Source organism: Panicum hallii, chromosome 3, assembly GCF_002211085.1.
Source record: "Panicum hallii strain FIL2 chromosome 3, PHallii_v3.1, whole genome shotgun sequence".
Lineage (NCBI taxonomy): Eukaryota > Viridiplantae > Streptophyta > Magnoliopsida > Poales > Poaceae > Panicum > Panicum hallii.
The window spans coordinates 7,530,311-7,557,717 of record NC_038044.1 but is presented as its reverse complement, the minus strand read 5'-3'; the positions used below and the strand labels follow the sequence as shown (position 1 = coordinate 7,557,717).

Here is a 27,407-nt window from a genome sequence, read left to right as displayed (position 1 = left end):
GCCGTCGGATGGGGCATATGCCGCCAAGATTTCGGCGGTGATAATAAGCGGAGTCGCCTTTCTTCTTCCTCGCGCTGCCCACCGTTCGCCTCGGCGACTCCGGCGTTCCGGCGATGCGGAGGTAGCAGGCTGCCGTGACCCGCGAACACCGAGGCCGGCCACCTCCGCCTGCGTCACTGCCGGTGAATGGGGAGGATGGACAGCATGTGTTCGGGTTCGGCCAGACCGGCGTGGAGTGGAGGTCGCGCGGGTGAACGCCACCGAGAGGTGTCGTGTACTCGTCTGGGCCAGATCACGTATCTGTACCTGGTCGCCGTCGACAATGGCGGGTGGTACCGTCGCACGACTCGTAGACAATATACGCTGCTGATGCAGAGGGTTCAATGACCTGCGACGTTCGATTCCTCTGTTCCAACCTTGTGCAGATCGAGGCAGAGAGAGCTAGCACGATCCCTGTGCAATCCGTACTTTCCCTTGCTAGTATCTGGGTTTACCTCTAAGCACGAGAAGCTTAAGAAGAGTGGACATACAACCTTTAATTGATAACATTGCTGCAAGGTTACCAGCCTGGAAAGGGAAACTCTTGAATAAGGCAGGCAGGCTGACCTTGGTGAGATCGGTTCTTACAGCAATTCCCATTTATTTCCTCACTATTTTTCCGCTTAAGAAATGGGCTTTGAAAAGGATTGTCGTTTACGAAGAGCTTTCTTGTGGAGGGGAGCTGAGGAGGTTAATGGTGGGCATTGCTTGGTGAAGTGGAAGCAAGTAATTTACCCAAACAGTTGGAAGGACTAGGTGTGCTTGATTTAGAATGCTTCGGATGGGCACTGAGACTTCGCTGGCTGTGGTATGCATGGACTGAGGCCGACAGACCCTGGGTAGGGTCGCCACCACCTTGCGATGAGGTGGACAAGCAACTCTTTCGAGCTAGCACTATTGTCAACCTGGGAGATGGAAATCGAGCTACCTTCTGGAGCAGCTGGCTAAATGGGAGGGCACCTCGGGACATATCACCAAGCCTTTACAAACTAGCATGGAGGAAGAACAGAACTGTTAAAGAGGACATTACAGATCAACAATGGACAAGAGGACTTTGGAGAATGGATTCGGTGGAGCTGATGGTCGAGTTTGTATGGTTGTGGGATGTTGTGCAGCAAGTGCAACTTGTTGATAGACCAGATGAGATCGTTTGGAGGTGGACTGCAAATGGTTGTTACTCTTCAAGTTGGCATATCAAGCACAATTGAAAGGAATTTACTGCAGCTTTGATGCCAACGCCGTTTGAACAGCGCCCTCAGAAGGAAAACACAGATTCTTTGGATGGCTTTTGGTTCAAAGCAAGATCCTTATAGCTGACAAACTTGTCGCCAGGCATTGGCTGTGTAACACTGTTTGCGTTTTGTGTGATCAGGAGCCTGAAACATGCGCACGCCTCTATCTGCATTGCAGCTTTGCCAAGCAAGTTTGGCTCCTTGTCAGCAATTGGACTTCGGGTACAATCCAAGTCCCAGCTGATCCAGAAGAAGGGATTGAGGATTGGTGGAAGAGAAGCCTGGAATTTTTACCACAAGTGCAGAAGGATCTTTGAGCAGAAGCTATTGCCACTACAAGTATTCCAGCTAATCAAAGAGGAAATAAACCTTGCTTGTGGCACCCCGGTGGTATTTTAGTTTTTAATCATGAGTATTGAAGTTTCTTTTGTTTCATATAATCACGACCTGTTGTATTAACTATAGCCTCTGCGTTCTCTATTAAATAAATCGGCGGTGCTCTGCCTAGTTAAAAAAAGAAGAAGAAGAGCTAGCACGTCGGGAGAGGATCGCATTCCATCCCATGGCAGTGAGATGAAGACTAGAAATTCGAAAACGAAGATGGAAGCACTGCAACGGAGATGTATAACAAACACCCAGATTCTTGACGGCGGAGTGCATACACGCTCTCGCACAAACAAACCAGAGTACAAAACCAGTCATCTCATACAGTCACACAACAGGTACCTGCCGTTCTTCTTCACTACTAGTATCTCTCCGGCGAAGTCACAGTTGCTACTAGCATTACCGCTACTACTGCTACCACTACTGGCACTGGGGCCCAACGGATACACCGCGGCGGCAGCTAGCTCCACCACGACCATGATGCCGCCGCGATCGACATCTCTTTTTCTGCGAGCTCGGTTGGTGGGGTCGACGAGGAGGAAGACGCCACCGCGCACGCTCACTGCGCTCGGAAGAGGTGGTAGGGGAAGAAACCGTTCTTGTCGGTGAGCGGCTCCACCATCCTGGCGATCCCCGTCATGAGCCTCCACACCTCGTCTTTGAACTCCTCCTTGCTCCTCTTCCACGCGAGCGCAGCCTCGTCGGCGGCGTTGCTGCTGGAGCGGGGCGGCTGCTGATGCTGCAGCTGCTGGCCGGTGAAGCCGGCGGAGCGTGGCGGGTACGGCAGCGGCGGCGGCCCGGGGAGCGCGGACGGGCCCTCGCCGTGGCGGGGCGGGTACGGCGGCAGCGGCTGCTGGCTGTTGGAGAAGGCTAGCGGCGCCTCGGTGTGGCGGGGCGGGTACGCCAGCTGCTGGCCTGCGTCGCTGGAACGAGGCTGGTATGGCAGGTGCTGCTGCGGCTGCAGCGGCGGCGGCGGGAGCTGATGGGTGACGGCGGCAGCCGCGGTGCGGGGAGTCTGCTGCAGGGGCGGCTGCGCGGGGCGCATGGGCGGCTGCAGGGTGCGCGCGGGTGGCTGCGCGGCGAAACCGACCGACTTGGGGACCTTGCCGCCCGGCGAGCCGCTGTCCGCGCCGTTGCCTCCGGCGGCGCCGGTTGCCGGCGGGGCAGGCGAATCGAGCTTGCCGTCCCCACCGTCCAGCATGAACTTGACCCGCGGTGCGTCCCTGGCGGCGGCAGTCGCGCCGTCATCGGTGCTCTTCTTCAGGATGGACTTGGGCTGCTGTCCCCCGGCCGGGCGCGCCGGCATGGCCCTGGACATGGGCAACGGGGCGCCGTTGCCGGAGCTGCCGGGCCTGAACGGGGCGGTCTCCATGAGCCGCAGGTCCGAGCGCTGCGGGGGCGCCTCCGGCGCCGGCGGCTCGCGGCCCGCCGCCTCGACCTCGCGGAGGTGGTACTGGGTGTCCACCTGCCCGAACATGGCGTTGGCCTTGGCGTACCTGAGCGCGGCCTCGGCGTCGGACCGGAACCTGTAGATGACACGGCACATGTGGGACTTCCAGTACACGCGGATGCCGTCCACGTCCAGCGGCCCGAACCGCGCGAACCGCGCCTTGAGCGAGGCCACCGACGGCAGCGTGCTCTTGATCGGGAACTTCATCATCAGCGCCGTCGGCGACGGGGTCCTGATCCTCGGCGCCGGCGCCGGCTCCTTTTTCTTGGCGGCGGCCATCTCGGGCTTCTCCTTCGCGCCAGGGCGTGCCTGCGGCTGCGCAGCAGGCGAGGCGGCAGAGCTGTCTCTCTGCTCCAGGCCGCCGGCCTTCTTCTCGCTGGACAGTGTCCTAATCTTGTCGAGCTTGGCTTTCTTCTTCACGGCCCGCTCCTCCTGGCGGTCCGACGGCCCGCGCTTTACGCCGGCTTTGGTGGGGTCATTGCCGGCGCCGGGTATCACGACCGGCTTCTTCTTCTTCACCGGCTGGCCATCGGCAGCGGCGCCGGGCTTGTCCAGGCTCTTCTTGGACTCCTCGGGTGGGTCGTTCTCGTAGCTCTTCTTGTAGTATTTGGAGCGGAACGCGAGGACGAAGGAGCGAGCGGCGTCAGAGATGCGACGGTCGGCGCCATTGAAGGGAGCGAGCGGGAGGTTCCGAATGTCCGATATTACCTGCGTCAGGTCAAGCCCGTTCGGGTCGGTCACGTTGGGGGCCGGAAAAGCGGCGGCTTTACCGCTGCCGGCGGCCGCGCCGTCCAGGTCGGTAAGCTTCTTCTTTTTCTTCTTCTTCTTGGGCTCGCCAGCCGCGCCGCCGGTGGCGGCACCCGCGTCAGTAGCGTCCTCCCGCTCGCGCTTGCGGGGCTTCTTGGCCTTTGTGGCCTTCTTTGGAGCGGCGTCGCCGGCCGCGGCTGCAGCGGCAGCGCCCCCCTCGGCCGCCTGTGCGGCGACCGGGACCTCGACGAGCGGCGCTCGGCGCTGCAGCATGAACTCCTCCTCGTCGGTGAGGGAGCTCCCGGGCAGCGGCGGCGTGGGCGGGTCCCCGGCGCGGAACCCCGGCGGGCCGTCCTCGAGCGCGGGCGGGGCTGGGGCCGGGGGCGGCGCGTCCGGGAGCTGCGGCGGCGGCGGGCGGTGCGCGGGCTCCGGCGCGTCCCGGCGCTTGAGCAGGTACTGGTCCTTCTTGCTGGACTTGGCCTTCATGGCGGAGGCCCCCGGCACGATCTTCTCCATGAGCCTGGCGGCGGCCCCGCCGGCGCAGCCCCGCCGGCGGCCGGGCGTCGGCGCGGCCTGCTCCGGCGTCTTCCTGAGCCCACCCTTGAGCGGCCGAGCTGCAAGGCAAGCGAGGGGCCCATGTCAGTCACTCGGTCAGCGGCAGCAAGCAGAGGCAAAACAGTGCAGTCAACGCCAGGGGATTTCACAGAAAGGAAGACCCGAGTACCAGCACGAGTCGATGCAAATGCATTTTCACAAATTATGAAAAAAAATAAATTCAATAAAAATTATGCCACTGTACTGCACAGAAACATTTGTAAACAATGTTAGGAGTACAGTAGATTAGCACTGTGATTAAATCGAAGCAGTGGAAACTAAACAAGGATTGAGCACCAATCACATGTCAATCAGGAGCGGAGCACGTGTGCGCGCACGTGCATCTGGCTATCTGGTCCGACCGTGTTACACCGGCATGTGTTGGCACGACCAAAACCGTCACCATCGATCGGTACAGCTAGTGCAATGTAGCCTTTGTTTTGGGCACCCCCTTTCAGAGAAGAGGAATCCTGACTGACTTGCAGGCCTCTCTAGGAGCTTGTTGTAGCAATTGCCTTTCAGCCTTTGCATCATTGCATTGTGTGCTTAGCGATGCTAATGGTGCATTCCCATCTGCTAGTCCGCGGGCCAGCAGAAGAAGACGGGCGTCAGCCATGGCTGCTCCAGTCTCGCCCTGGGCTTGCCACTTGGCAAGATCCCTCTGTCGCGCCCCCTTACCAGGGCCAAATGTCCCTCCTCCCTGTTTTTTTCAATTAAATAAACAAAAACATATCTCTGAGCGAGGCAGCAGACACTAGTGACGCTACTCTTCACGCTTGCAACGAAATCTGGGGGGGGTGTTAAAAAAATACTTTCGTTTTCCACACCACCGAGGAGCATGTACCAGCACGTCAATACGCCACGACTGCTACCCTACAAAAAAGAAAAGAAACTGCAGCGGCTCTAACTAAGTTTTGTCGGTAGCAGGCCACAGCAGGCTGATCTCGTGGCCCGCGGCCCAACTCCAAGATGACGCTGGCTAGTGGGTCCGGTCAGGAGCAGCACGAGCGGCGCACGAGGGATACTTGGCCGTCCCGCTCATCGACCACCAAGGTCACAAGGTGGAAGAGAAAGGAGCAGATTCTGCACCGCACGCTTCCTGATCCAGGTAACACCCCGCTGCTTGGAAGATGGAACCTTGAGGCGGTTTTGTTTATCTAAAGCAACCACAGGGTCAAGCTCCAAGGTCCAGAAGCCTCTGCATCAGACGTCAGGGTCAAAAATTACTGTTTCCCCCCTTCCTAAGGCGCCTCTTGCTTGGTTCTTGCCTGCGTAGGCTTTGTACAAACTTTGGGCAAAAACATGTATCAAGGGCTACCAAGCTCTCTCTCCTAGCAACACACACTAGCTCCTCGCAGCAGCAGCAGCAGCAGGGTAAGCCGTGGAATTCTACCTCGTAGACTGCTCAGAATTTGTGATGTTATAAGTTAGACCCACCAACACAACCAAAATTTTCCTGGACGGCGAATAGCCGTCCAATTTGTTAGATTAATACGAACCCCCTGATCAGTCGAGAGAGTCGAGACTGCTGGTAGTAAGCCCAGACAAACCATTTGTCAATAGGTTCAGACAGGCCTGGCGCTGTGGAGCCTGGACTATCCTCTCGATAACTTATGGGCATCCTCACAGCCAAAGAAACCACCAGATTTTGGTAGGGAATCCGGTCTCCAAGAACTACTACTGCCACACTGACCATATGCAGAACTCGTGCAGTGTGTGGTAAGATATGGAAGAACAAGGGAAGGTAAGGGAAAACCATGGCAAATGGGGGTCCTGGCCCCACAAAGATACTCATGACATGCACAATGTTTTATTGTATAGGTTTCTTCTGTTATTATTCACCGTTTTACTGGGTTCACTCTCGACAAGTCTGAACAAACTTGTTCCACTCTCCCCCCCAAGACAACTTGATACCTGTGAAGTATGCCTTGCCTCGTATACGGATATTGCGATTTACTTATGGTGCATATCTTGACTAATTCCACTATGTAGTGGATAGAATAGTCCTATTCACATCAAGTGATTCTGAATGCTTGGATTAACATCTCTCTAACATAACAATTATACTGCTATACCTTCATATGTTTTATACATGCTTATTAACATAATAGCTACAAGCACCACAGCCGAGCAGTGCAGAGTGCAAGAAGCTCAATTTAGTGCCTTCCTTCAGGATGTACAAGTGAACTCAACCAGCTTACCTTGGCACCTGCTTCCCGTGGAGGACAGGCAAATAGTGCATCCAGGAAAAAAAACGTCCAGGAACACTCCAGGTGCATTAGTATCTCATTTCTCAAATCTCAAACCAGTCACCAGCATATTATTAAACAGGCACGCTAGCATACTTTCCTTCAGAATCAGTTTTACACAGTTTATACAAAGCATGAATTTAATTGCTCTTTACTGACTACATGCATAAGATCATTTGCGTAAATAGGTGCATCCACCTCAACAAGCAAAATTAAATCGTTTCACCAAACAGCACTATTTTATACAACAACCCATGTTTTATTGTGATCTATATGTGATGGATGCAATGAAGATAGAACTGATGCATGCACTTGATAACTAGAATAAGGAGCCACATATTCCAAATACATGAGAATTGATGCACAGTTCAAAATGCTACAGGAAAAAGCACCTATGTCATGTCCATGTATGGATAGCAGTAAAACATGCAAACTAGCCAATGCTTCAAAAACTTCATGCCCACAAGATTGTGAATGAAACTTTTGCTAGAACAAATGCAGACAAGATGCTAGAACAAGAGAGGACCTAAATTGCATACAGAGATTTAGTATTCTATCTAGAACAAATGCAGACAATTGCTGGATATGCATGTCTCAAACTTTACTTGGTTGGATGGATAAGAGTCCTGGGAAACAAAATATGTTACCAATTATTTAACAAACATTGCATGCCTAGTGTAGCTTGAAATTTAGTAATGACTCACGTTCATTTTGTTAAAACAAATGCACCACACATGCAACACACAGTGAACAACAGAGAAATAGGAATTACTTGAATCAGATCATCGAAACAATTATTGTTAGACCTATAAGAGCGGCAGTAAAAATTTCTAGCCGTTGAATTCAAGTCCATCGCAAAAAAAGCACAGTTAATGGCGCAACTACTGGGATTGGGCATGCGAGTGTTGATACCTCGTTGAGCTTTGTCAGCTGCCGCTTGCTTCTCGGCTTCAAGCACCTTCTCCGGATCCACCCCGAACGCCTCGGCGTAGGTGTCGTCGCGCGGCGCAAACACTGTGCGGCGGTACGCCATGAACAGCCCGGCCATCTCCATACCTGGCACGGTACGCGCGGCGACTTCCGCCGCGTTGCGCTGCGTCACGGCGGCGTCCAGCAGGTAGTCCAGCGCCCCCCAAGGCACGAATCGATCCCGTGCCGCCTGGATCTGGTCGGGGTGGTAGTCTGCGTCTGTGTCGAATCCCGGGACGTCGACCAGGAAGAATCTGCCGTCGCTGGGGTGGGGGCGGAACGCCTCGGGTTCCCGGCACGGGCAGAGCAGCGCGAGCGCGCTGCGGCGGGCGACCTCGTCGACGGCTTCCGCGACGGCAGCGGCGAAGCTGCTGCGGGAGCTGCCGCCCTGAGCCGCCTTCTCGGCGAAGTGGTCCTCGAAGGGGACCAGCTCCTGCGGATCGAACCAGCCGTAGCTGGAGTCGCCGAAGAAGGCGACAAGGACGAGCCCGTCGCGGCGGCCGCTGTGTACCTCCTCGTCGTCGGTGAGGTCGACGCTGTAGATGTGGCCCGGCCACCACGGGTGGGACTTCACCTTGCCCCAGACCATGTCGCCGAAGCAGGGGCCGCCGTTCGCCCACGCGCTGCCGCCGGAGGCGGCGGCGGAGTCGGACATCCTGTGGAGGGGAATCGAAAACCTAGAATTGGATGCGGGGTCGATAGGTCTGGGCTTGGGTTTGGGTTTGGGCTTTGGAGGGGGGACTTTGGGGTTGGGTATCTGGGCAAGGAGGGGCATTATTGGCATTTTTTCCTTCTCTTCTCTTCTCTGTTCTCTGGTCTCTGCAGTACTATTTATATCTACTAGGTAAATATGCCCGTGCGTACAGATAAAGTTGGTATAAGTATCGGATATATACAGTTTTTGGTACATTATTAATTTGTACGGATTTACGTGACCGAATCGCTTTGCATACATGGTGGACTAAAGCCCACCTGTCAATAACACAAGGCGGACCAACAAAAACTTTAAATGAAAACTTTACATGCTTTAAAAATAGATATATAGATAAGCAAATATACCAATGAGTTGCTACGAATAAAGCTAGTATAAGTATTGGATAAGTATAGTTGCCTATACGTTAATTTGTATGGATCTACGTGATGGAGTCGTAGATGGAGGTCCGACTCGCATACAGGATGGACTAAAATCTACATAGCAATGACACGAGGCGGACCAATTTAAAAATTTAAGGTGGAAATTTTACTTACCTACTTTAGAAATATATATATATATATAATATATATATATATATAAAACGGCGCCGTCCACAGCAATAAAAAAATCGGTGCGGGACGGCTGCAAATGATAGTGCGGGGCAGCCCTGGATTGACCTACGTTTGGCGGTCTTCCATATCGAACGCCGACGATGATAACCCTCGTTCACGCTCAATCGGTTCAGGTGGTCAGCTCCCTGTCTCCAGCACGGCTCCTAACCCCTCTCCCATGTGGTTTTTTTTTAATGATCACCAGAGGAGAGAGTATCCCCACTTGTATTCAAATGATGTGGCAAATAATAGATCAAAGGTCTTACATTCCGAGTCCTTGTGCTAGGGCATGTTGCTATATGTAAAACCACAACACAAGACATCAAGCAGTGGCATCACCTTTGCGGTTGGAAGCTGCAGCCCTGCAATCTACTTGATGTGCGAAGGTGGACACCTCCCGAGCGCAATGCTTTCGCTGCGTATCAAATCGTTGCTTTCTAAACCTTGGAATCACAGTGACGACGCCTCCAAAGAGGTGAATGGCACCAAAGACGTCGTCGCCGTCGCCGTCGAGGCCGGCTAGATTTCCAGCGAGGCTTTCGCGTGCGACTCCATCTACCGTGTCCTTGCTGCATGAGCCCTTAGCGGCTCACGTGATGCAGCGAGGCACACCACCGCAATCATTGAAACAAGTGGAGACGATGATACAAGCTCGGGCAACGGCGAGCCTGATGTACAATGTCGCGAGACGGCACGGCACACTTCAGTGCGGCATTGTCCTGAATCAGAGGCTGCTGAGCTCTAAAGTATGATGCTTTGACAATGCCGATGTTCAGAACAATGCTGCCGTATGTGAGCTAATCGTCGAGACTGGCTGTGAGCTTGATGTTGTAGGAAGATCAAGTTAGATGATGTCATTGCGTATTGCAAATGTCAGACTTGTATTTCAGTGTCTCCATTGAGAGAGAGACAATCTCGTGGTGTCGTCCTCCTACCATTAGCTGCTGCTGCTGCCGCCACGCAAATAATTTGCGTTTGTTTCGATTCTCACCATGTGCTCGCCTGATTAGTTTGGTTTGAAGCCGAGTATATATCTAATGAACTGAGCTCGGTAGGACAATCGTGGGGTGTATAAAATCAAATTAACCAGGCATGCGGTTTTCGAGTATAAAAAGTTTTCACTTAGGTAGGAGTTAGCTGGTGAACTGGATAGTCAGCGTATGATTAGACAACGATAATCACATTGCATATTTTCTTGTGTCAAAGGGCCGTCATGAACGGGGTGCCACTAAAGCATGGCCCTAAGAATAACCTGTCTAACCAACGTGAGGGAAGCTATTCTTGTCCAATGGCCACACCAACAAAAGCCCCTAGCATTGCACAAAATTGCCCCCAAAGCCCCCAGCAGGCCTTGAAGCTGGAAGGCCAAAACCGTCATTTTTACCATCTAGCCACCTTCCACCTTTCCCTCCCCGAGTCTCCAGCACACGAGGCAAGAACAGCGGGCGTAACATTACAAGGATCCTCTTCCTCCCTCCTTGGAATTTCTAGCACAACCGACACATCGGCTGCGGTGCGGCGCCAAGGCAATGTCGTACCAGGTGCTGGAGGTGACGCTGATCTCGGCCAAAGACCTCAAGCGGGTGACGTTCTTCACCAAGATGCGCGTGTACGCCGTGGCGTCCATCTCCGGCGGCGACCCCCGGCTGCCGACGCACAGGACGTACGCCGACCGCGAGGGCGGGCGGAACCCGATGTGGCACGCCCCGCTGCGGTTCACCATCCCGCCCGCCGCCGACCCGCGCGGCCTCGCGCTGCACGTGCTGCTCCGCGCCGAGCGCTCCTTCGGCGACCGCGACGTCGGCGAGGTGTTCGTGCCCGTCCGGGACCTCGCCGCCGCGGCGCCCGAGGGCGGCGAGCAGCGGCACCTCAGCTACCAGGTGCGCCGCCCCGACAGCGGCCGCAAGCGCGGCGTGCTCCACATCTCGTACAGGCTCACGGACGCGCCGGCGCCGGACGCCGCCGGGCCGTACAACGCCGCCCACAAGTTCGTGCAAGATCCGGTCACGTCCAAGCGGCACCACAACCACAAGGGCGCGAGCGCGATCACCGCGAACCCGGTGGGTCCCCGCAGCGTCCCGCCGTACGGGCCAACCTACGGCGGCGCGTACCCGCACCATCATCAGTATGGGTACGGCGCGTACGGCTACGGCGCCCCGCCGTACGGGTACGGGGGGAACTGCGCCGGGCCGGCGGCGAGGGCCGGGGGAGGGATGGGGACGGGGCTTGGGCTCGGGCTCCTCGGTGGTGCGGTCGGCGGGTTGATGATCGGTGACATGATCGCCGACAGGGAGGTCGACGGGGCGTACGACGGCGGGTTCATGGATGGCGTGGGCTGCTAAGTATTAGCAATCGTTCAGGTCAGGTCGACCAGAAAAGGAGTCCAACATAGCTTGCTGCATGGCTGTCCTGCATTCTGCATGGATCCAATGCACTTGATCTCGGTAAAGGTTCCCGCATGTATTCGTGGCCACAAGTGTTATCTGGGCCATCTATTTCTCCCCCACGATGTTTATCCAACCGTTGAATTTGCTACCTACGTACCAATGATTCTCTCACCTATCCATAATCGATCTCACCGTTGATTTCAAAATGAATGGACCGGATAGACCATGTGGCCACAAGTACATGGTGAGTGTTTCTCATTTCTCTCTCATTGCGCACTGCTCGCTGTTTGAAACTTATGACTGAATCTTGAAATGCATCTTCTGAACTAATGACTGAATCTTGAAATGCATCTTCTGAACTATCTGTTGAGTTATCGAAGAATCTTGCCCGGCATATCTTGGTTTGATGTCAACTGCCTCTGATTTCTGTGACTTCTGTGGTGGCAAACAAGTCCATTTGTTTATTTTCTTTATCTCTGCTGAACTCCAATCTTTAGACTTTTTTTATTACCATTCTATTACGGGTGATGACATTTTTTTATTGCACATTCTTTTCTAGGTAGTGATATAGATGGCTTTGGAGATCTGGCGCTCAAGAACACAAGATCCGTTTTTGACGTTTGCGTACCCCCTCCCCCCAGGAAAAAAGGGTTTGTTTTCATGTGTTGTTAGAAATTCTTTTATTCTAGCTTCAACATCTGTCGTATCCAAATACATGATTAACTTTCATGGAATCTATTCATAGTTTTGGTCACATGAGCCTACACTTATATTCCAGAGCAGATTTTATACAGGCGGGTGTTGGTGTAGTTGTAGCTGCTACTTTCTCTTACTTATACGGTTCTACATTTCTTATTTATAACTAAACACTATTGTATGGTTCTACTTTCTAAAGATGTTTTTTCCTCGCACTAAAATTATGTTGCCAGCCAACATACGTCTTGACCAAGTATTGTTAGTTTCTGTGTCACTCTGTTCTTAATTCCTTTCTATGTGACTTTGTTCTTAAATTCAGGTAAGGTTTCGCAGTGATTTGATCATTGTACAGGAAATAAACACTTTATTTAATATTTATACATACCTAATCTTTTCAATTGCTTTTCACCCTTTTTTTCCTTCCACTTCCTTTCAAGTTGGAACCTCTCTAAGTTTTTGTACTTACAGTATCACCAAATATCAGAATGTGTTTCCTGGTACAATTCGAGAACAAGGTCGGCAGCTTGTCCTGCCTTCCGAAGCTCTTGGCAGACCTAATTATATTTTCCCATCAAAACGTGAACTTAATTGACCTGATGTTCCGTGAGGGGAAATTGAGGTTATTTCGTGTAGAAACAACCAGGCAATGGTGATGTTCTCAGATGACTAAGATGCTGAAATTGTATACAATGACCCTCAGCTGGTCAATCTTGGAGATTATCTGGGAGATTTATTAGAGGGTGGGATATGGCACTTGGCAGCCAAGAAACACTTCATCTCTGGACTAAAGAAGTAGCTGCAGCTACTACACCGTACTATGCCCTATGCATGCAAAGGATTTGTGAGCCATAGCACAAAGCTCTTAGAATGAATGATTGTAGCTGTGCAACATATAGCCTCATAGGTGTAGCTTTTTTAGTAGCCTGTCTGTCTACAGATTGGTCATCTACTCTGAACTCTGAAGGCTTCATGCCTTCATCCGTGGCCCAGGAAGGCACCGCTCTGCTCGAGCAATAATCGTGCAGGAGGCGCGAACCATGTACCAAGATATACGGTCGGCTGGTCGAGTGCAATTTTTAGTGGCCTTTTCTTTTGTGAGATGAAAACTTCATTCATCACCTCAAGACATAAGAAGCCTATCAAATTCGTATCTTCAGTACAATGTTTCATTCCATCAGCGCAGAGCAGTTTTGCATCATTGCCTTCTGATATACCAATGATTCAGCGACGAGACTAGCGTAAAGAAATCCAACAATCTTGAGCAGTGCAGAAATTATGTTACCGCCCTTTGAGGATGTTAATCCACATGTGAACACTACGCTGCCTGCTCACCAGTTCGATTTCTGCTTCGTCCCCGAGAGGCGCAACCTAGTTATCAGTAATGACTCGTGGAGCCAAAGTACACTGTGGAGGAACATTACAAAAGATGAGGATCACGACGCACACCCTTGTCCTTGATATATTCCACCTATCAAGGATACAAAACGTGTACTCCCTCCGGTGTACAAAAGGACGTCGTTCTGCCGTTTTTCACGAGTGAACGAAAGAACGTCGTCCTGGCGTCGGCGTTCTTTTTTTGCCGTGTTTGCCCCTGCTATCGGCATCCGGCGCGTGAGACGAAGCATTTGCATGGCCAGCGCCTATCGCATGCGCGCGTGAGACGAAGCGTTTGCATGGCCAGCGCCTATCGCATGCGCGCGTGAGACGAAGCGTTTGCATGGCCCCGAGTCGCTGCCCCCGTTCCCCAACTCCACGAGACACCGTACCGCCTCCCATCGACGCGCGCATGGATCAATCTCCGGCTTCCAGCAATGAGTCCGACCCGACGTGGTGCAGGCGTAATCCGGCGAGGCGTGCTGCACTTGCGGCGTCGCGTGCAGCGGCGCATGAGGCGTGTGCAGCGGCTGCAGGGATGCATGCGGCAGCCGCTGCGGCATCGCGTGAGGCACCGGCGGCTGCTGCGGCGGCGCGTGCGGTGGCTGCTGCTGCGGCCCGTGCGGCAACTGCTGCGGCCCGTGCAGCGGTTGCTCGCGGATCAGCGTCCCAGCGCGTGCGGCAAGTCCGGCAGCACCCCTACATCCAGCCTTCACATCAAAGGGGTGCGAGGTTGCGTACGCCGTCCGACGATGAAGACGAAGTGGTTGGTCCGGCCAAGGTTGAAGAAAGAGTGAAGGAAGAGGAGAAGATGGACACCGGAGATGCTGCGAAGAAGGAAGAACTGGAGGGGGAGACCAAGAACGAAGATGCAATGAACTAATCATTTGGATGGTGAACATACGCGCGCATGCAAACGCCCCAGCAAAAAATGAGCGCCATGTAAAAAAAATACGCGCGCATGCAAACGCCCCAGCCAAAAAAAAAGAGCGCCGAACGCCACGCAGAGAAAACATCGCGCGCCCGCAAAAAAAATTGAGGCTTGCGGCCGCTAGGATTCGAACTCGGGACGCACGCATAGGGAGCAGCGCCATTAACCGGTTGGGATAGGAAAGAGATCTGGTTACAAAGCACATCGGATCTTATTTAATAAGGGCACAACTGGAAATTAGATTTGTAATTAATCACTCCTTGGTATGTCAAATCCTATCCAAAACGACAATCTTTTGTACACCGGAGGGAGTAGCAGGCAGAATAGCAGACCTGTGGAAAGGCTCCTAGTTATTAATGCAAGCCCAAATACGAAAATGTGCAAAATAAGATCCACAGATACTATCCGTCAGGTGGTTTTTATAAATCCTGGTGGTTACTGAGGCAGAAAAATCGTGCACAAAATACGACACCCTACCCTTTCATTCATGCTTAGACGAGGAAGGCTGATTCCGCTTTCTTCCACTCAGGGTGTGTTCGTTTCCTAGGGTCTAAATTTTAGAGGGATCACATCAAAGAAAATCTTGTCATTTAGAAGTATTAAATAAAGTCTAACTACAAAACTAATTGCAGAACCCCAGGGCTAATTCGCGAGACGAATCTAATGAGGTATATTAGTTCATGATTAGTGGATGATTACTGTAGCATCACTGTGGCAAATTATGGATTAATTAGGCTCATTAAATTTGTCTCGCGAATTAACACCCATCTGTGCAAAAAGTTTTATAAACAGATTTTATTTAATACTTCTAAATGACAAGATTCTCTTTGATGTGACGGGTCTAAACTTTAGAGTGGAGGAAACGAACACACCCTTAGATGAGGAAGGCTGACTCTGCTTTCTTCCGAGATTCCACACCTCCTTTCAAAATCCCAAATGTTCTTCACAATTTTACCTTTCTGCCGCCACTGCTGCTCCCTCTCCTGCTCCTGCCTGGTTACTAAATCCCAAAGGCTCTCCACAATTTTACCTGAAAACACAGAAGAAAACATCAGCCCATGCCCCATGGGTACAAAAACGCTGGAACCAAGAAAGAAACAAAATAAACATGATGCTACAAATACAGTATACACTGACATTCGATCAATTTTTACATAGTAAATTTGACGAAACACCGGGTCCAGAGCCATATGTAAATTTGACAAAACACTGGTTGTGTTATGGACCAGTTTTAGGTAAGTCAAAAGCCGGAAACACGAGCTTTGTGTACATATAGCTCTAGACCCGGTGTTGAGATTTGTTCATCTTTATATAGCCTAGACGAAACAAACATCCCATCCAATCATAATTGAAGAATTGTATAGATTATATAGTACGCACCAGTGTAACTGGCGGGATAGATGCTAGAGTAACTGAATATAAAAAGATAATATTAGACCCTCAAAAGAAAATACTCATTGGATGCTGAAGTTGATATGCAAACAAAAATTCGGCCAAGATGTCACCTGCTCATAGTACCAGCAATCGCCTTCTCCTGCCCCAAGCATGCCGATACAAATTCAGGCCCTTTAAGACAAGAAATGACGATGGTTATATGAAAGCTGAGGAGAGGAAACTAATTAACATTCAAAAAGATTACAAGCATTATAAACTGGGCATATATTCTGCAGAGATACAATTGGCAGGAACATCTGAGTACACAAGCTATGAAGGCGAGGTGTAGAGGAGAGGCGAGATGGAGCGCCACCGGTAGACAGGGAGAGAAGAGAGAGGGAGAGAGGTGGAGAGAAGAAACTCTAGCTTTGATACCAATGTTGGCCCAAATTAAGTTCAATTTCTCTCAAACACTTGGCCCAGGGGGCATTGGGTTATATATATAAGGGTTTTAAACCTGTTTCTACGTAGGCGGCCACAGGAAGCCAGTAAAACCATCTTGTGATCCCATCGACGGTTGAGATCATCCAGGAGGCTATACCTAGCCCTATCTAATATGGATAGATACATGAACGCACAAATATGAGACTTATCTAGCATTGATAGCTGAAACAAGGTTAAAAAAAGTGAAATAGTTCTAAACTAGGGTCGCAAATTCTACCGATCCTCTACTAAAAAAAGCTCTACCGATCCTCACAGCATGACCAAAATTCCAGGCCATCTGTACAACTTTATGACAATTCGCAAAAAATCACATAAATTCCACTACCACCAACACCTCCAAAAGACAAAGACCTGCCCTAGAGGAGCTTCAAGAGATGCGCAGTCAAATGACTGAAATGCAGAAAAAAAGTTTGCAGGAAACAGGCCAATAATCCGCACATCACCCACGCGCTGAAATCCACGACTCAAACCGCAGATGAACACGAATGAACAGGGGGAAAGCTAGAAACACGGATGAAGAGGAAAAATCCCTCCCCACAACGACCACAACGCACTGCATTCGTGAGAACACCGATGAGACGGAACCCCGACCCGCCTCTCGAAACTGATTCGACGACAACCTGAGGCAAAAGAAGACCCTCACGGCGCGTGCGTGCGTCGAAGAACCCAACCCACCGCGAAGTCCCACAGGCGCCGAACCCCTGCTCGCTCACTCACACGGCCGGCAAGCTGCCTCTTCGCGATCCTTCCTCCACGGCTCCCCCGCCTCCTTCTCCAAGAGACCAAGGTCCTGTTTAGATCCCGACGCAAAAATAAAAAAAAAAACCGTAAACGCAAAGATGCTAAAAGGAATCTTACTAATTTAAAATACTAAATGAAGTCTATTTACAAAACTTTTTGCATGGATGGTCTGTAAATCGCGAGACGAATCTAATGAGCCTACTTAACCTATATTTTGCAACAGTGATGCTACAGTAACCATCCGCTAATTATTACTTAATCATGGATTAATTAGCATCATTAGATTCGTCTCGCGATTTACAACCCATCTGTGCAAAAAGTTTTATAAATATACTTCATTTAGTACTTCAAATTGATAAGATTCTTTTGCAAAATTTCTTTTTACTTTTTGCGCTCTGATCTAAACAGGCCCCACGAGAGAAGCAAGAATGTGAATGGCCTCTCCCCCTTCTCTCTCTTTTCTGGCACTGGCAGTCTGCAAAAGCTACCTCCACGGCTCCACCCACTCCTGTGCCCGGCCAGCCGAGTGCGCCCTGGGCTTTAATTGGATCCTGGAAACTGCACCTCTTATTATAATCGTTTTTAATAGAAAGTTACGCGAAAATAAGAAATTACCCCTGGCTATTCCCTTCTTTCCCTTGCTGCGAACGGGATGGCCAAAACGGATAAGGGCTTCCTCCCTACGTCGCTCCTGCTGCTCCCGAGACACGCTCGCCAGCTTCCTCTGTCCGGCTGTCTCGTGCTGCTGCCCCGCCCTACTCCAGGCGCACGGCCGCGCCCTTCGCCAGCGCCCCGAGGCCGGGCCTGTTCCCTCCTGGGCGGCGACCTGTCACGGCGGCTGCGTTTGCTTGTGGCAGGAGATGGAGGAACCTCCTCCATGATTCTTCAGTGATATTTTACCAGAGAACCACGTCGATCTGTTATGGATTCCCGACGGGTAAAATTCTTGCCTTTTTCCCTAGGGTTAGGCTAACTATAGGCTCGATTTTTCAAAGTAAATCGTACCCTTATTTATCCTGTTCATCTTTGTACCCCTGTACGTGTAGGATGGATATTCTACAGCCTTGCTGTTATCATGTTCTTTATCTATATGAAATGTTCATCTGAAGGGGTAGGTGTATACTTATCTTTTATAAATTTGTTGATACCAGTTTGATGAGGACATGTGATAATATATGTTATAGTGTCCAACACCCAATTGCCGTAGAGTTTTAGGGCCAGTTTGGTAGAGCTCCAACTGATCCTGATTCTCTGTGGGAGCTGATTCTCTAAGAGAAGTGATTCTGTGGCTGAAGGTGATTCTCTTTGATTCTCCAGCATAAACTCTTAAAATCATGATGGAGAATCACTTCACAGAATCAGGAGAAGCTACTTTTTTCAGCTCCCAGCCTCTTAGTTCATTTTAGAGAATCACTCCACAGAATCAGCAGAGAATCACTTCTCTCTGAAAAACTGTTTGGCAGAGCTCTTGCTGGATTCAGCAGAGAATCAGCTCTGGGAGCTCTGCCAAACTGGCCCTTAGTGTGTTTGGGCAAAGACATGTTTTTAGTGTGTTGTGGCAAATGCTACCTTTTCTTAGTGTCCAGCACGTAATTTTGCCTATTAAGTTCCCTTTCTTGAACATGACTTACGGATTGCAAGATTGTGGCTGATTGAAATTGATCTGATGAACTGGAAGCGAGATGGTTAACTTACCGAAAAGCGTGAGCTCGCCGTCCTCAAGAACCGCAACCTTCCCGAACCGCTGCAAGCAAGCAAGCACGAGTTCGAGTGTCAGTCAGCGAGCGATGAGTGAAAAACACTGGAAGGAGTAATCGATGGTTGAGGGCTTGAGGCCGGCAGCGGCACGAACGTTTCTGGCGAGGTGGTCGGGGCGGCGGTGGTCGCCGGCGTCGCGGCTCATGGCGACGAGCTCGTAGCCCACGCCGGCCTCCTCCAGGGCCAGCAGCGCCCGTGCCACAACCGGCGCCACCGCCCACCCGTACACCTTCACCGTCTTATCAGCCGCCATCGACGCCGCACCGGCACTCTCCTCCCCTGATCCGGCGAGCGCTTCTGAGAGATCAGACGCAGCAGCAATTCGTGGATCGATGTGTGCTTGCTGCGCTGCTCCCGCTGGCTATGTAGTCCAGTACTCCAGCTGGGGGGGAAGATCAGGAACGGATAGCTTCAGTCCGCTGCCAAGTGAACTTGCGATGAACGTGATTTTTGAGATAGTTTTAACTTTTAACTACGTGTGCCTTCGTTTACCGTTGGAGAAGTAGATTGACGCGTGTCGCCATTGCTTGCGTCCCTAGTGGAGAATCAGACCAACCTCACCAACCCCACGTTGACTTTTGACATGCTCGCTGTCTTGCCAAGTTCTTGTAACTAGCTATACAACAATTATTCAATTACCTAGTTCAATCCAACTAATTCCATCTAATAAGCTAATGGATTAGTTTGATGAATCCAAGCGGGCATAATCCCAGTGGCCCCGATCCTTCCTTCCCCGGCGGCCGATCCAACCCCGCTACGATTCTGCTCACGGTTTGAAGGAGATTTTCCCCTTTATTTCGCTTGCCGCGTCCTCGTTGCCGTCGTGCTGGTTTCGCGCGGCGGATCCGTGCCGGTGGAGGGTCGGGGGGCGTGTAACGGCGAGGTGGGCTGGGTCATCGTGTGGATCATTGCGAGGCCCAAGGCCAGCCAGCCCCACTCCTCCCCTTTCTCTCTCGCTCGCCTACCGAGTCCCAAGTCCCGACCCTCTTGCTCCCGTTCCTCTCCTGGCGGCAGCGCCCCGCCGCACCACCCGCGCCTCCGGATCCTCGTCGAGACCTCGCCGGTGAAGACAAGGCCAAGGCACGCCCGGCCCTTCCTTCCCTCCCCCATTCCCTTCCCTTCCCTTCCATTCCCTTCCGTTCAGTAGCTACGCCAGGTACGTGCACCCGACGGCGTCCCGTCTTTATTTTTCCTCAATAGAATAACGTCCAATTATTGCCTCTTTCTTCCTCGCCACAGCTTCGTCAAAGACACGCGGAAAACAACAAGACTCGGGGGGTAAAGCGAGAGGGGAGGCGACGCGGACGAGGCCCGATTCCGATCCCCGGTCCCCCGATCCGCGCGTCCGGTTCAAGCAGGTTAGCCGATTCGTGCCCCGATCCTTCTTCCCCGTCCCGTCTCCTCCCGATTGGTGCCCGTTTCGTGCAGTGCCGTGCGCCGATTAGGGATCTCGGTAGAGTGTTCGTGGGTCAACGGAGGCGGGGGGTTCTTGGTGATTGTGTGGATGGGTACGCGCGGATCCGCGGGGAGATGAGAGAGGGTTATGGGGGGATTTTGGAGTGCTGGCCGGATTCGAGCATTTCTCGTTGTCCCTGGATACGTAGATACGTCAACCATACAATTTTTTCTTAGGTCTTTCCGCGTCCAGCGCGAGCCTTCTACGAATTTAGTAAGATGGTGCAGTAGGATTGATTGCTAGAAGTAAGCTAGCTTGTTGCAGTTTTGTTCCTGCTACAAGCCATTATCTGTTGCTCATATCCGTACCTACCAAGTAGGAACTGCGGTTTGGTCAGGAATTAGAAACCTGCATATGAACCCATGACTATCAATCAGGGAATCAAGGGGCGGCGTGCTAGAGGATTCTTCGTATTGAGGTTGATTGCAGCAGAGGTAGGTGAAAAGTTTGCCACGGTCATTCTAAACTTGAGCACTTATGTTGCTCCTAAGTGACTCCTTGCAGTATTTTAGCTCATTTCAAGCTCTATTTAATCCTAAGACCACAGTTGCCATGCTGGAACAAGAATTAAGTGTTGCAAATTTATATTGTTTGGTAGCTCCAAGCAAGCAAATTTCTTCTATGTATGCAAATCCTTTTGTTTACCTTGTTGTACACATATAATGGCATTGGTACACTGGAAAACTTCCTTCGTTATCAGCTATAGTTCTGGTGGTGTTTAAGAAGATATCAAAGAGCTCTACGTGACGAGTTTATTTATCACTATGGCATTGTCTGATAATAGATAATGATATCGTGTGGTTTGTGCTTATATATTTATGATAATCCATTCACTTGGCATTTTTCTGTTTTAAAACTAACCAGCAATGGCATCATCTTCGGACCCATGGGTGAAAGAGTACAATGAAGCATCCAGGCTTGCTGATGACATCAGTTCCATGATTGCCGATAGAGGGTCTCTTCCGCAATCAGGCCCAGAAATTATGCGGCATACTTCAGCCATCCGGAGAAAAATAACTATTCTTGGGACTAGACTGGATAGCTTGGAGTCATTGCTGGCCCGAATTCCTCCAAAGTCAATGTATGTTCTGTTGGTACTACTTCTCTAATTATTTGATACTGAAGATGGGTCAGAGTGCTTGCAATGATGCCATATTTCTTTTTCTCAAGTCTGATACTTAGCAGTGAAACATATATGTAATAATATTAGAAAACTTCTTTATGCCTTTGATCAGTTCTTTCAATTCCATGTTTGACGTCTCCTTAGAATCAAAGTTGAACATGCTTCTAAACATGAAGGATGATGGTGTTAACAGCAGCTTATAATCTTTATATTGTCCATTCACAACTTGTGCTTCAACTATGTGGTGGGAGACTAGATATGCAATTTCTACATGAATGATCGAATAAGTGAACCGATAAATATAACCCGTGAACTGTCAAAGTGTTACATTTTGGGCATGAAGCTTGCTACGCAAGATACTACTACTAAAATTGAATTATCGAAGGGTTACATTTTGGGCATGAAGCTTGCTATGCAATATGCAAGATACTACTAAAATTGAATTATTTGGCATGTAAGCTATATACAATTGCAAATTGTTCTAGTATAGATCAATTGTTGCAGGAGAAGAGAGTACCATATCAGTTATGTACATAGGTTTCCTGCTTATGAAGAAAACATGATTTTTTTTACTCTGCTTATTACTATGACAGCGCAGACAATATTTTCATAGATGCAAGTTTCATGTGTTGTCAAAGAGACTTCATTCTCAAGGATATTGTTTCCTTAACCAAGAATTTCATAAATCAGTGTCTATATATAAGGCCTGATAAGAATTTATGCACAATATAAAAAGATTCACTTTAAATTTGTTTTTGACTTGTGCAGCACTGACAAGGAGATGCATAAGCGCGAAGACATGCTTTCCAATTTGAAGTCTAAAGCAAAACAGATGGCGACAAGTTTCAACATGTCGAACTTTGCTAACAGGTCTGCCACGTGTGCAATGATCTTAATAAGAACTTGTCTTTCATTATCTCTTATTTTTAACAAAATCCCAATCCTTTATTTTATTCATTTCAGGTAAATATTATTTTATTTGTTGTTAGAAATAATATGTCCAATATGTTGTGCCCTTTTTATCCAATTTAGGGAGGATCTTCTCGGACAGAGTAAAAAGGCGGATGATATGAGCAGAGTTGCTGGGTTAGACAACCAAGGAATTGTTGGCCTTCAGAGACAAGTTATGAAAGGTACATCAAAGTTTCGGTTTATTGTGGTTTGTTCAATGGACTTCTAATAAAGGGGTGCAATAAGCTGTTTGCATGGGATCCTTCAGCACTGTTTATTCACACCGTTTGCATTTCACATTGGTTGATACATATCTAGTTTCCTTGTAATCGACAGCTATTTGTGGGATTAAGAACTATTTTATGGTGTCTTGTTTTATTTGACCTGTCAGTCATATCATCTTGCAGAGCAAGATGAGGGCCTTGAGAAGCTGGAAGAGACAGTGCTGAGCACAAAGCATATTGCATTAGCAGTCAATGAAGAACTTACCCTGCACACAAGATTGATAGTTAGTGTCGCCTAACAGAAAACATTTGCATTTTTGTTTGTAACTCCTGATGATTACTTGTATTCTTCTTGCTTGCAGGATGACCTTGAAGATCATGTTGATGTTACAAACTCGCGTCTTCAGGTTATCATCTATCCTTGTTTAAAATATTTTGCTGCCACCTGATATTTAATCTTCTCAAGTTTGCATGAATTGAACACTGATACAAAATTCGTGTCATCCAGCGTGTGCAAAAGAGACTTGCAATTCTGAACAAGCGCACCAAAGGTGGCTGCTCGTGCATGTGCCTGCTGTTGTCGGTTGTTGCCATTGTGATCCTCGCGGTCATTGTTTGGCTTCTCGTCAAGTACCTGTAAATAAAAGAAAGAAGCTGCCAGCTACCCTGCGGCCTTCACCTGGAATGCCTCTTGTGTGTTAGTCGATCCAAATGTGCAGTCTTTGAAAAATATATATACGGTGGTTTCAGTCTGTTGTTTCCTTTCGTGAGCGTAACCGTTATGCAATATGTACATTACATCGATTGAGGCTCAGTCATGATCATTAATCTGTGTATGAGACTGCCACATCCTATGTGTGGCGTTTGTCAGTTTGCAATGAGAAGTGTGGACTCATTCTGTGTGTGGCTATAATGTTTGCAATCTGAGGGAGTAAGGATGCTGCTGCCGTTCGCAGCCTATCTTGAAGGTGGAGAACTAATCTAATGTTTATAGTGCTTGATCTTGGTTTAAGGACAGCGTGATGTAAGGGGAGAAATGCGAACTGTGTTGTTTTCTGGTTTTAAATCTTTGACTTAGCACGAGCACTTGTAATATTAGGTGAATTGTTTTTCAACTTGTATTGCGCAGGTGTTGGGCCACATGCGTCAAAAGTTTCTCACTCCACCATCATTGATCTCAAAATTAAGTGTATCCTTATCGTGGTCGAGGACAAGATTTCTGTGAATTATGAAAGCTGAAAGCATCATTATTATTACAAGGATAGAAGTACAAAACCGGACGACGGGAAATTAAGCACAACAACGCTACTACAACTTGATCGATCACAAGTCTTTCTTGGCCGGCCCAGCGCCGAGCGGCATGAACCCGGCCACCTTCCTCGCCGCCGGCCGCGCGGCGAGCTCCTCCCACCACGCTCTCACGTGCGGGAGCGCCTCCACGATCGCTGCGTACTCGGTGGCCATGAAGTAGTGCATCACGGTGAAGTGGCTGAGGTCGGCGGCGCTGAGGAAGTCGCCGGCGAGGTACGTGCTCTGCGCCAGCCGCGCCTCGTACACCTCCAGCACCTTCCGCAGCTTCTCGAGGTTCTCGTCGACGGCCACCTGGTTGCGCGCGCGGCCGAGGAGCGGCGCGAAGACGCACTCCACCACGACGGCGCCCGCCGCCGGGTGCAGCTGGTGCGCCTCCACCTCCAGCCACACGTCCACCATCGCCGACCGCTCCAGGCTGCCGGCGCCCAGGAGCTCCGGCTTGTGCTTGCGGAAGATGTGCCTCGCGATCGCCCGGGACTCTGGAAACACATAACCGCATCCGGGATTCAGGAATTCTGATGAAACTGCACGAAGCAGGAATCTGAATCGCACGCCGAGTTTATATACTCACCGAAGAGCGTGAGGTCGCCGTCCTCAAGAACGGGCACCTGACCGAAAGGCTGCAGCAAGCACAAGATCATCGATCAGTGCCCGTCAACCGGCGAACGAGGTATGAGTCATGACTGACGAATGAAACAAATTGATGGCTGCTTGGGGACGGGAGCGGGAGGCACGGACGTTTCTGGCGAGGTGCTCCGGGCGGCGGTGGTCGCCGGCCGGGCGGCTCATGGGGACGAGCTCGTAGTCGACGCCGGCCTCCTCGAGGGCCAGCAGCGCGCGCGACACGAACGGCGAGATCGCCCATCCGTACACCTTCGGCGGCGCCATCGCTTGCTCTGCTAGCTTCTTATGAACGCTGCAAGATCTACCAACGATGTGGGTGGGTTGACGGAATTGCTTGCTTGCTTGCTGCCTGCCTCCCTGCAGCAGCAGCAGCTATTTATACAGGAGGAGGGAGAGGAGCAGAGCAGAGAGAGAGAGAGAGAGATGGCTGCTGCCCCCCGGTGCTTGCGCATGGGGAAGAAGGTGCTAGAACACCGGGTGGAGTGGTTGGTGAATGGTGATGCGAAGGGTGACGTCGAAGATGCGGAGTGCTAGACCCAACCCAAATGCATGGCTTGATCTACCAACGCAATGCTAATAAAACACAGCGCCTGGTCAACCAGCCCCTTTACTACTACATGCGTGACGTCCCTGCTTACGTACGCAGTGCCGCAGACTAGCCGGCGTCCAGGTCCAGGGACCCGACGCTAATGGTGGTGAATGGTGATGTGGTTGGCACTCTGGCATATTATTCAGTTGCGATGCACGGGGTCGGCCAAATGAAACGGAGCCTCTCATCTTCAACGCCGGTGTCAAAGCGTTTCGAGTATATGTGCACCTAATTTCATATCTTTTCATTGATCTATCTAATGCCATGTCACTGATTGCTACATGGCCACCAATCCCAGCTCAGAGACATTTTCCTAGAAGTTCCGAACTTCCAACTTCCCGAGGGATGTCATAGCAACACCCGAACAACAATGATATATATACACACACACAAACACATACATATATATATATATATATATATATATATATATATATATATATATATATATATACGACGAGTTTTATCTACACTCGCGTGTAGCTACTCTCACCATCCGTATACCCTCGTGCGTATGTTCATATACTTATTTATCACTTTGAATATGTTTATAAATTTATTCTAAGATACTTCAAAGAGATATATACGAAAAATTTCAAAAGCATGCCTTAGTACTAGTATATAAAATTGAGTATATCCACATACTCTATGTATGGTCACATATACAATATATATACCATCACAAATGGTGATCACGTACCTCGTACATATCTTTTATTGGATCAGATACGTCCTATATCATGAGATACATATGTAGAGTGCCTACAAGCACGTGTAGAATAGATTTTTTCATATATATATATATATATATATTCAACACAGGGGGCGCCACCATAACTCGGGCAAGCGGAAATTATAAGCCACCGCATCATATAATTACTACCCCACCCTCGGCGCTGTAAGTGGAAATTATAAGGCTAATCACAATGGATGTTTCATGGCATTAATCACCATGACACATCAGCATTTTTTATGATGTGGTCCTGATTTAACGAGGGAAGAGAAGGAACCAGTTTCATCCCCACGATACTCTGCTAACTCATTTCCAAGACGTTGAAAATGGCGTGAAACGACCACTGTGACCGCCGTTGTTTTATGGGGATCTCGTGCACCAATAGATCAACTAGCATTTAAGTATACTGGTTAGCTTTGAAAACAGTGAAATAAAACTCTCCATTGAGGCATAGTATTTCATTCATCCATCGAGCTGATGTGGTATTTTTGGAAACAGGGTTAGAAAAAAAACTTAGAGCACCTTTTACGGTCCACGTTTGCTTTACCGGAGGTATGCAATTAATTTTTATCAGCACGTACCAGGTTCACTAGGTTGCACCTTTCCTTTTTCACCAACCACAATTGGGCAACTAAATTTACGATCAACTCACTTCGAATTTTAAAAAAAAATGCATGCCAACTGCAATAAACACAGGATCGATGCACATTTGTCGGGCGACTGTCTTTATGGTACTCATATCACGAGCGTATTTGGATCTGGTTGAATTTTCGAATTTCGAACAACACGCCATGCCAAAATTAATTAACAAAGACGCCAATCACATACTAGACGGTAGTAAAATACTGCACGGCGATTAGTCACAACACCAGGGCTGGAAAGCTAGCAACCACACGCTCTACAGTGATATCAAAACTTTACCGCGGCACACAAATCACGGCCCAGTAAATGTCATTAACGGTGATTTTTTTTGGACGGCAATCCCTGTCCGCTCCGCCACCAGCCTTTCGCGCCGGCCACCACCCGCCCCGCCTCCGCCCCAGCCTTCCGCGCCGGCAGCTCCCCGCCTGGCCCCGCGCGCTGCAAGCCGCCTCCCGTTCGCCTCCACGGGCGCCATAGGCTCCCGGCCACCTCCGCGCCCGCCGCCTACGGCCGGCCACCTCCCGCCCACCTCCGCGCCGACCTTCCGGCCACCTCCCGCCCGCGTCTGCTCGTGCCGCGGGCCACCTCCGTGCGCGCCGTGAACTCCCGCCCGCCTCCCTGCTCCCTCTTCGGGGCGGGCACCAATGTCGCCGTCGCCGCCCACCGTCCGATTGCCGCAGCACGCCGAAATTCGGCAGCAACACGGAGCGCCCATCAGCGACGGCCAGGGGCGAAGCCAGGAAATCGATTGCCGCAGCACGCCGAAATTCGGCAGCAACACGGAGCGCCCATCAGCGACGGTCAGCGGCGAAGCCAACAGATATTGTCGCCGATGTCAGTAGGATGCCAGTACAGACCAATTTAATTACGATGTAATGTCTTGTATTCCTTTCATTTCAAATTATACTTTATTTTGACATATTTAAATACATAAATTTTATTATATATATCTAGATATAGCGTATATCTACATACATAGCAAAATATATATATTTAGAAAATATAAAATAACCTACAATT

The 27,407-nt window shown here is 50.2% G+C and overlaps 4 protein-coding genes and 1 long non-coding RNA gene across 5 annotated transcripts; 2 read left to right on the top strand and 3 right to left on the bottom strand.

Moving 5' to 3' along the window:
• Positions 1-1,894: 1,894 nt before the first annotated feature.
• Positions 1,895-8,386, bottom strand: LOC112884974 (nascent polypeptide-associated complex subunit alpha, muscle-specific form-like). Its single transcript, XM_025950630.1, has 3 exons — positions 7,608-8,386; positions 3,814-4,466; positions 1,895-3,699 (listed from the first exon to the last, which is right to left on the bottom strand). Exons 1-3 carry the CDS (start codon positions 8,317-8,319, stop codon positions 2,215-2,217), a joined length of 2,850 nt encoding a protein of 949 aa, XP_025806415.1. The 5' UTR covers positions 8,320-8,386; the 3' UTR covers positions 1,895-2,214.
• Positions 8,387-10,498: 2,112 nt separating this feature from the next.
• On the top strand, positions 10,499-11,311 carry LOC112885104 (protein SRC2-like). Its single transcript, XM_025950778.1, has one exon. The coding sequence runs from the start codon at positions 10,499-10,501 to the stop codon at positions 11,309-11,311; it is 813 nt and encodes a 270-aa protein (XP_025806563.1).
• A 3,949-nt stretch (positions 11,312-15,260) lies between these two features.
• LOC112884081 lies at positions 15,261-18,688 on the bottom strand. The gene is made up of 3 exons (XR_003227032.1): positions 18,672-18,688; positions 15,863-15,923; positions 15,261-15,387 (listed from the first exon to the last, which is right to left on the bottom strand). It is a non-coding gene; the product is annotated as an uncharacterized LOC112884081 (long non-coding RNA).
• A 982-nt stretch (positions 18,689-19,670) lies between these two features.
• LOC112885863 (syntaxin-52-like) lies at positions 19,671-23,401 on the top strand. The gene is made up of 8 exons (XM_025951542.1): positions 19,671-19,890; positions 19,974-20,092; positions 21,055-21,271; positions 22,082-22,183; positions 22,346-22,446; positions 22,672-22,772; positions 22,851-22,895; positions 22,997-23,401. Exons 3-8 carry the CDS (start codon positions 21,057-21,059, stop codon positions 23,126-23,128), a joined length of 696 nt encoding a protein of 231 aa, XP_025807327.1. The 5' UTR covers positions 19,671-19,890; positions 19,974-20,092; positions 21,055-21,056; the 3' UTR covers positions 23,129-23,401.
• Positions 23,402-23,702: 301 nt separating this feature from the next.
• LOC112885864 (glutathione S-transferase 4-like) lies at positions 23,703-24,879 on the bottom strand. The gene is made up of 3 exons (XM_025951543.1): positions 24,538-24,879; positions 24,371-24,419; positions 23,703-24,278 (listed from the first exon to the last, which is right to left on the bottom strand). The coding sequence occupies exons 1-3, from the start codon at positions 24,685-24,687 to the stop codon at positions 23,812-23,814; spliced, it is 666 nt and encodes a 221-aa protein (XP_025807328.1). The 5' UTR covers positions 24,688-24,879; the 3' UTR covers positions 23,703-23,811.
• Positions 24,880-27,407: the final 2,528 nt, after the last annotated feature.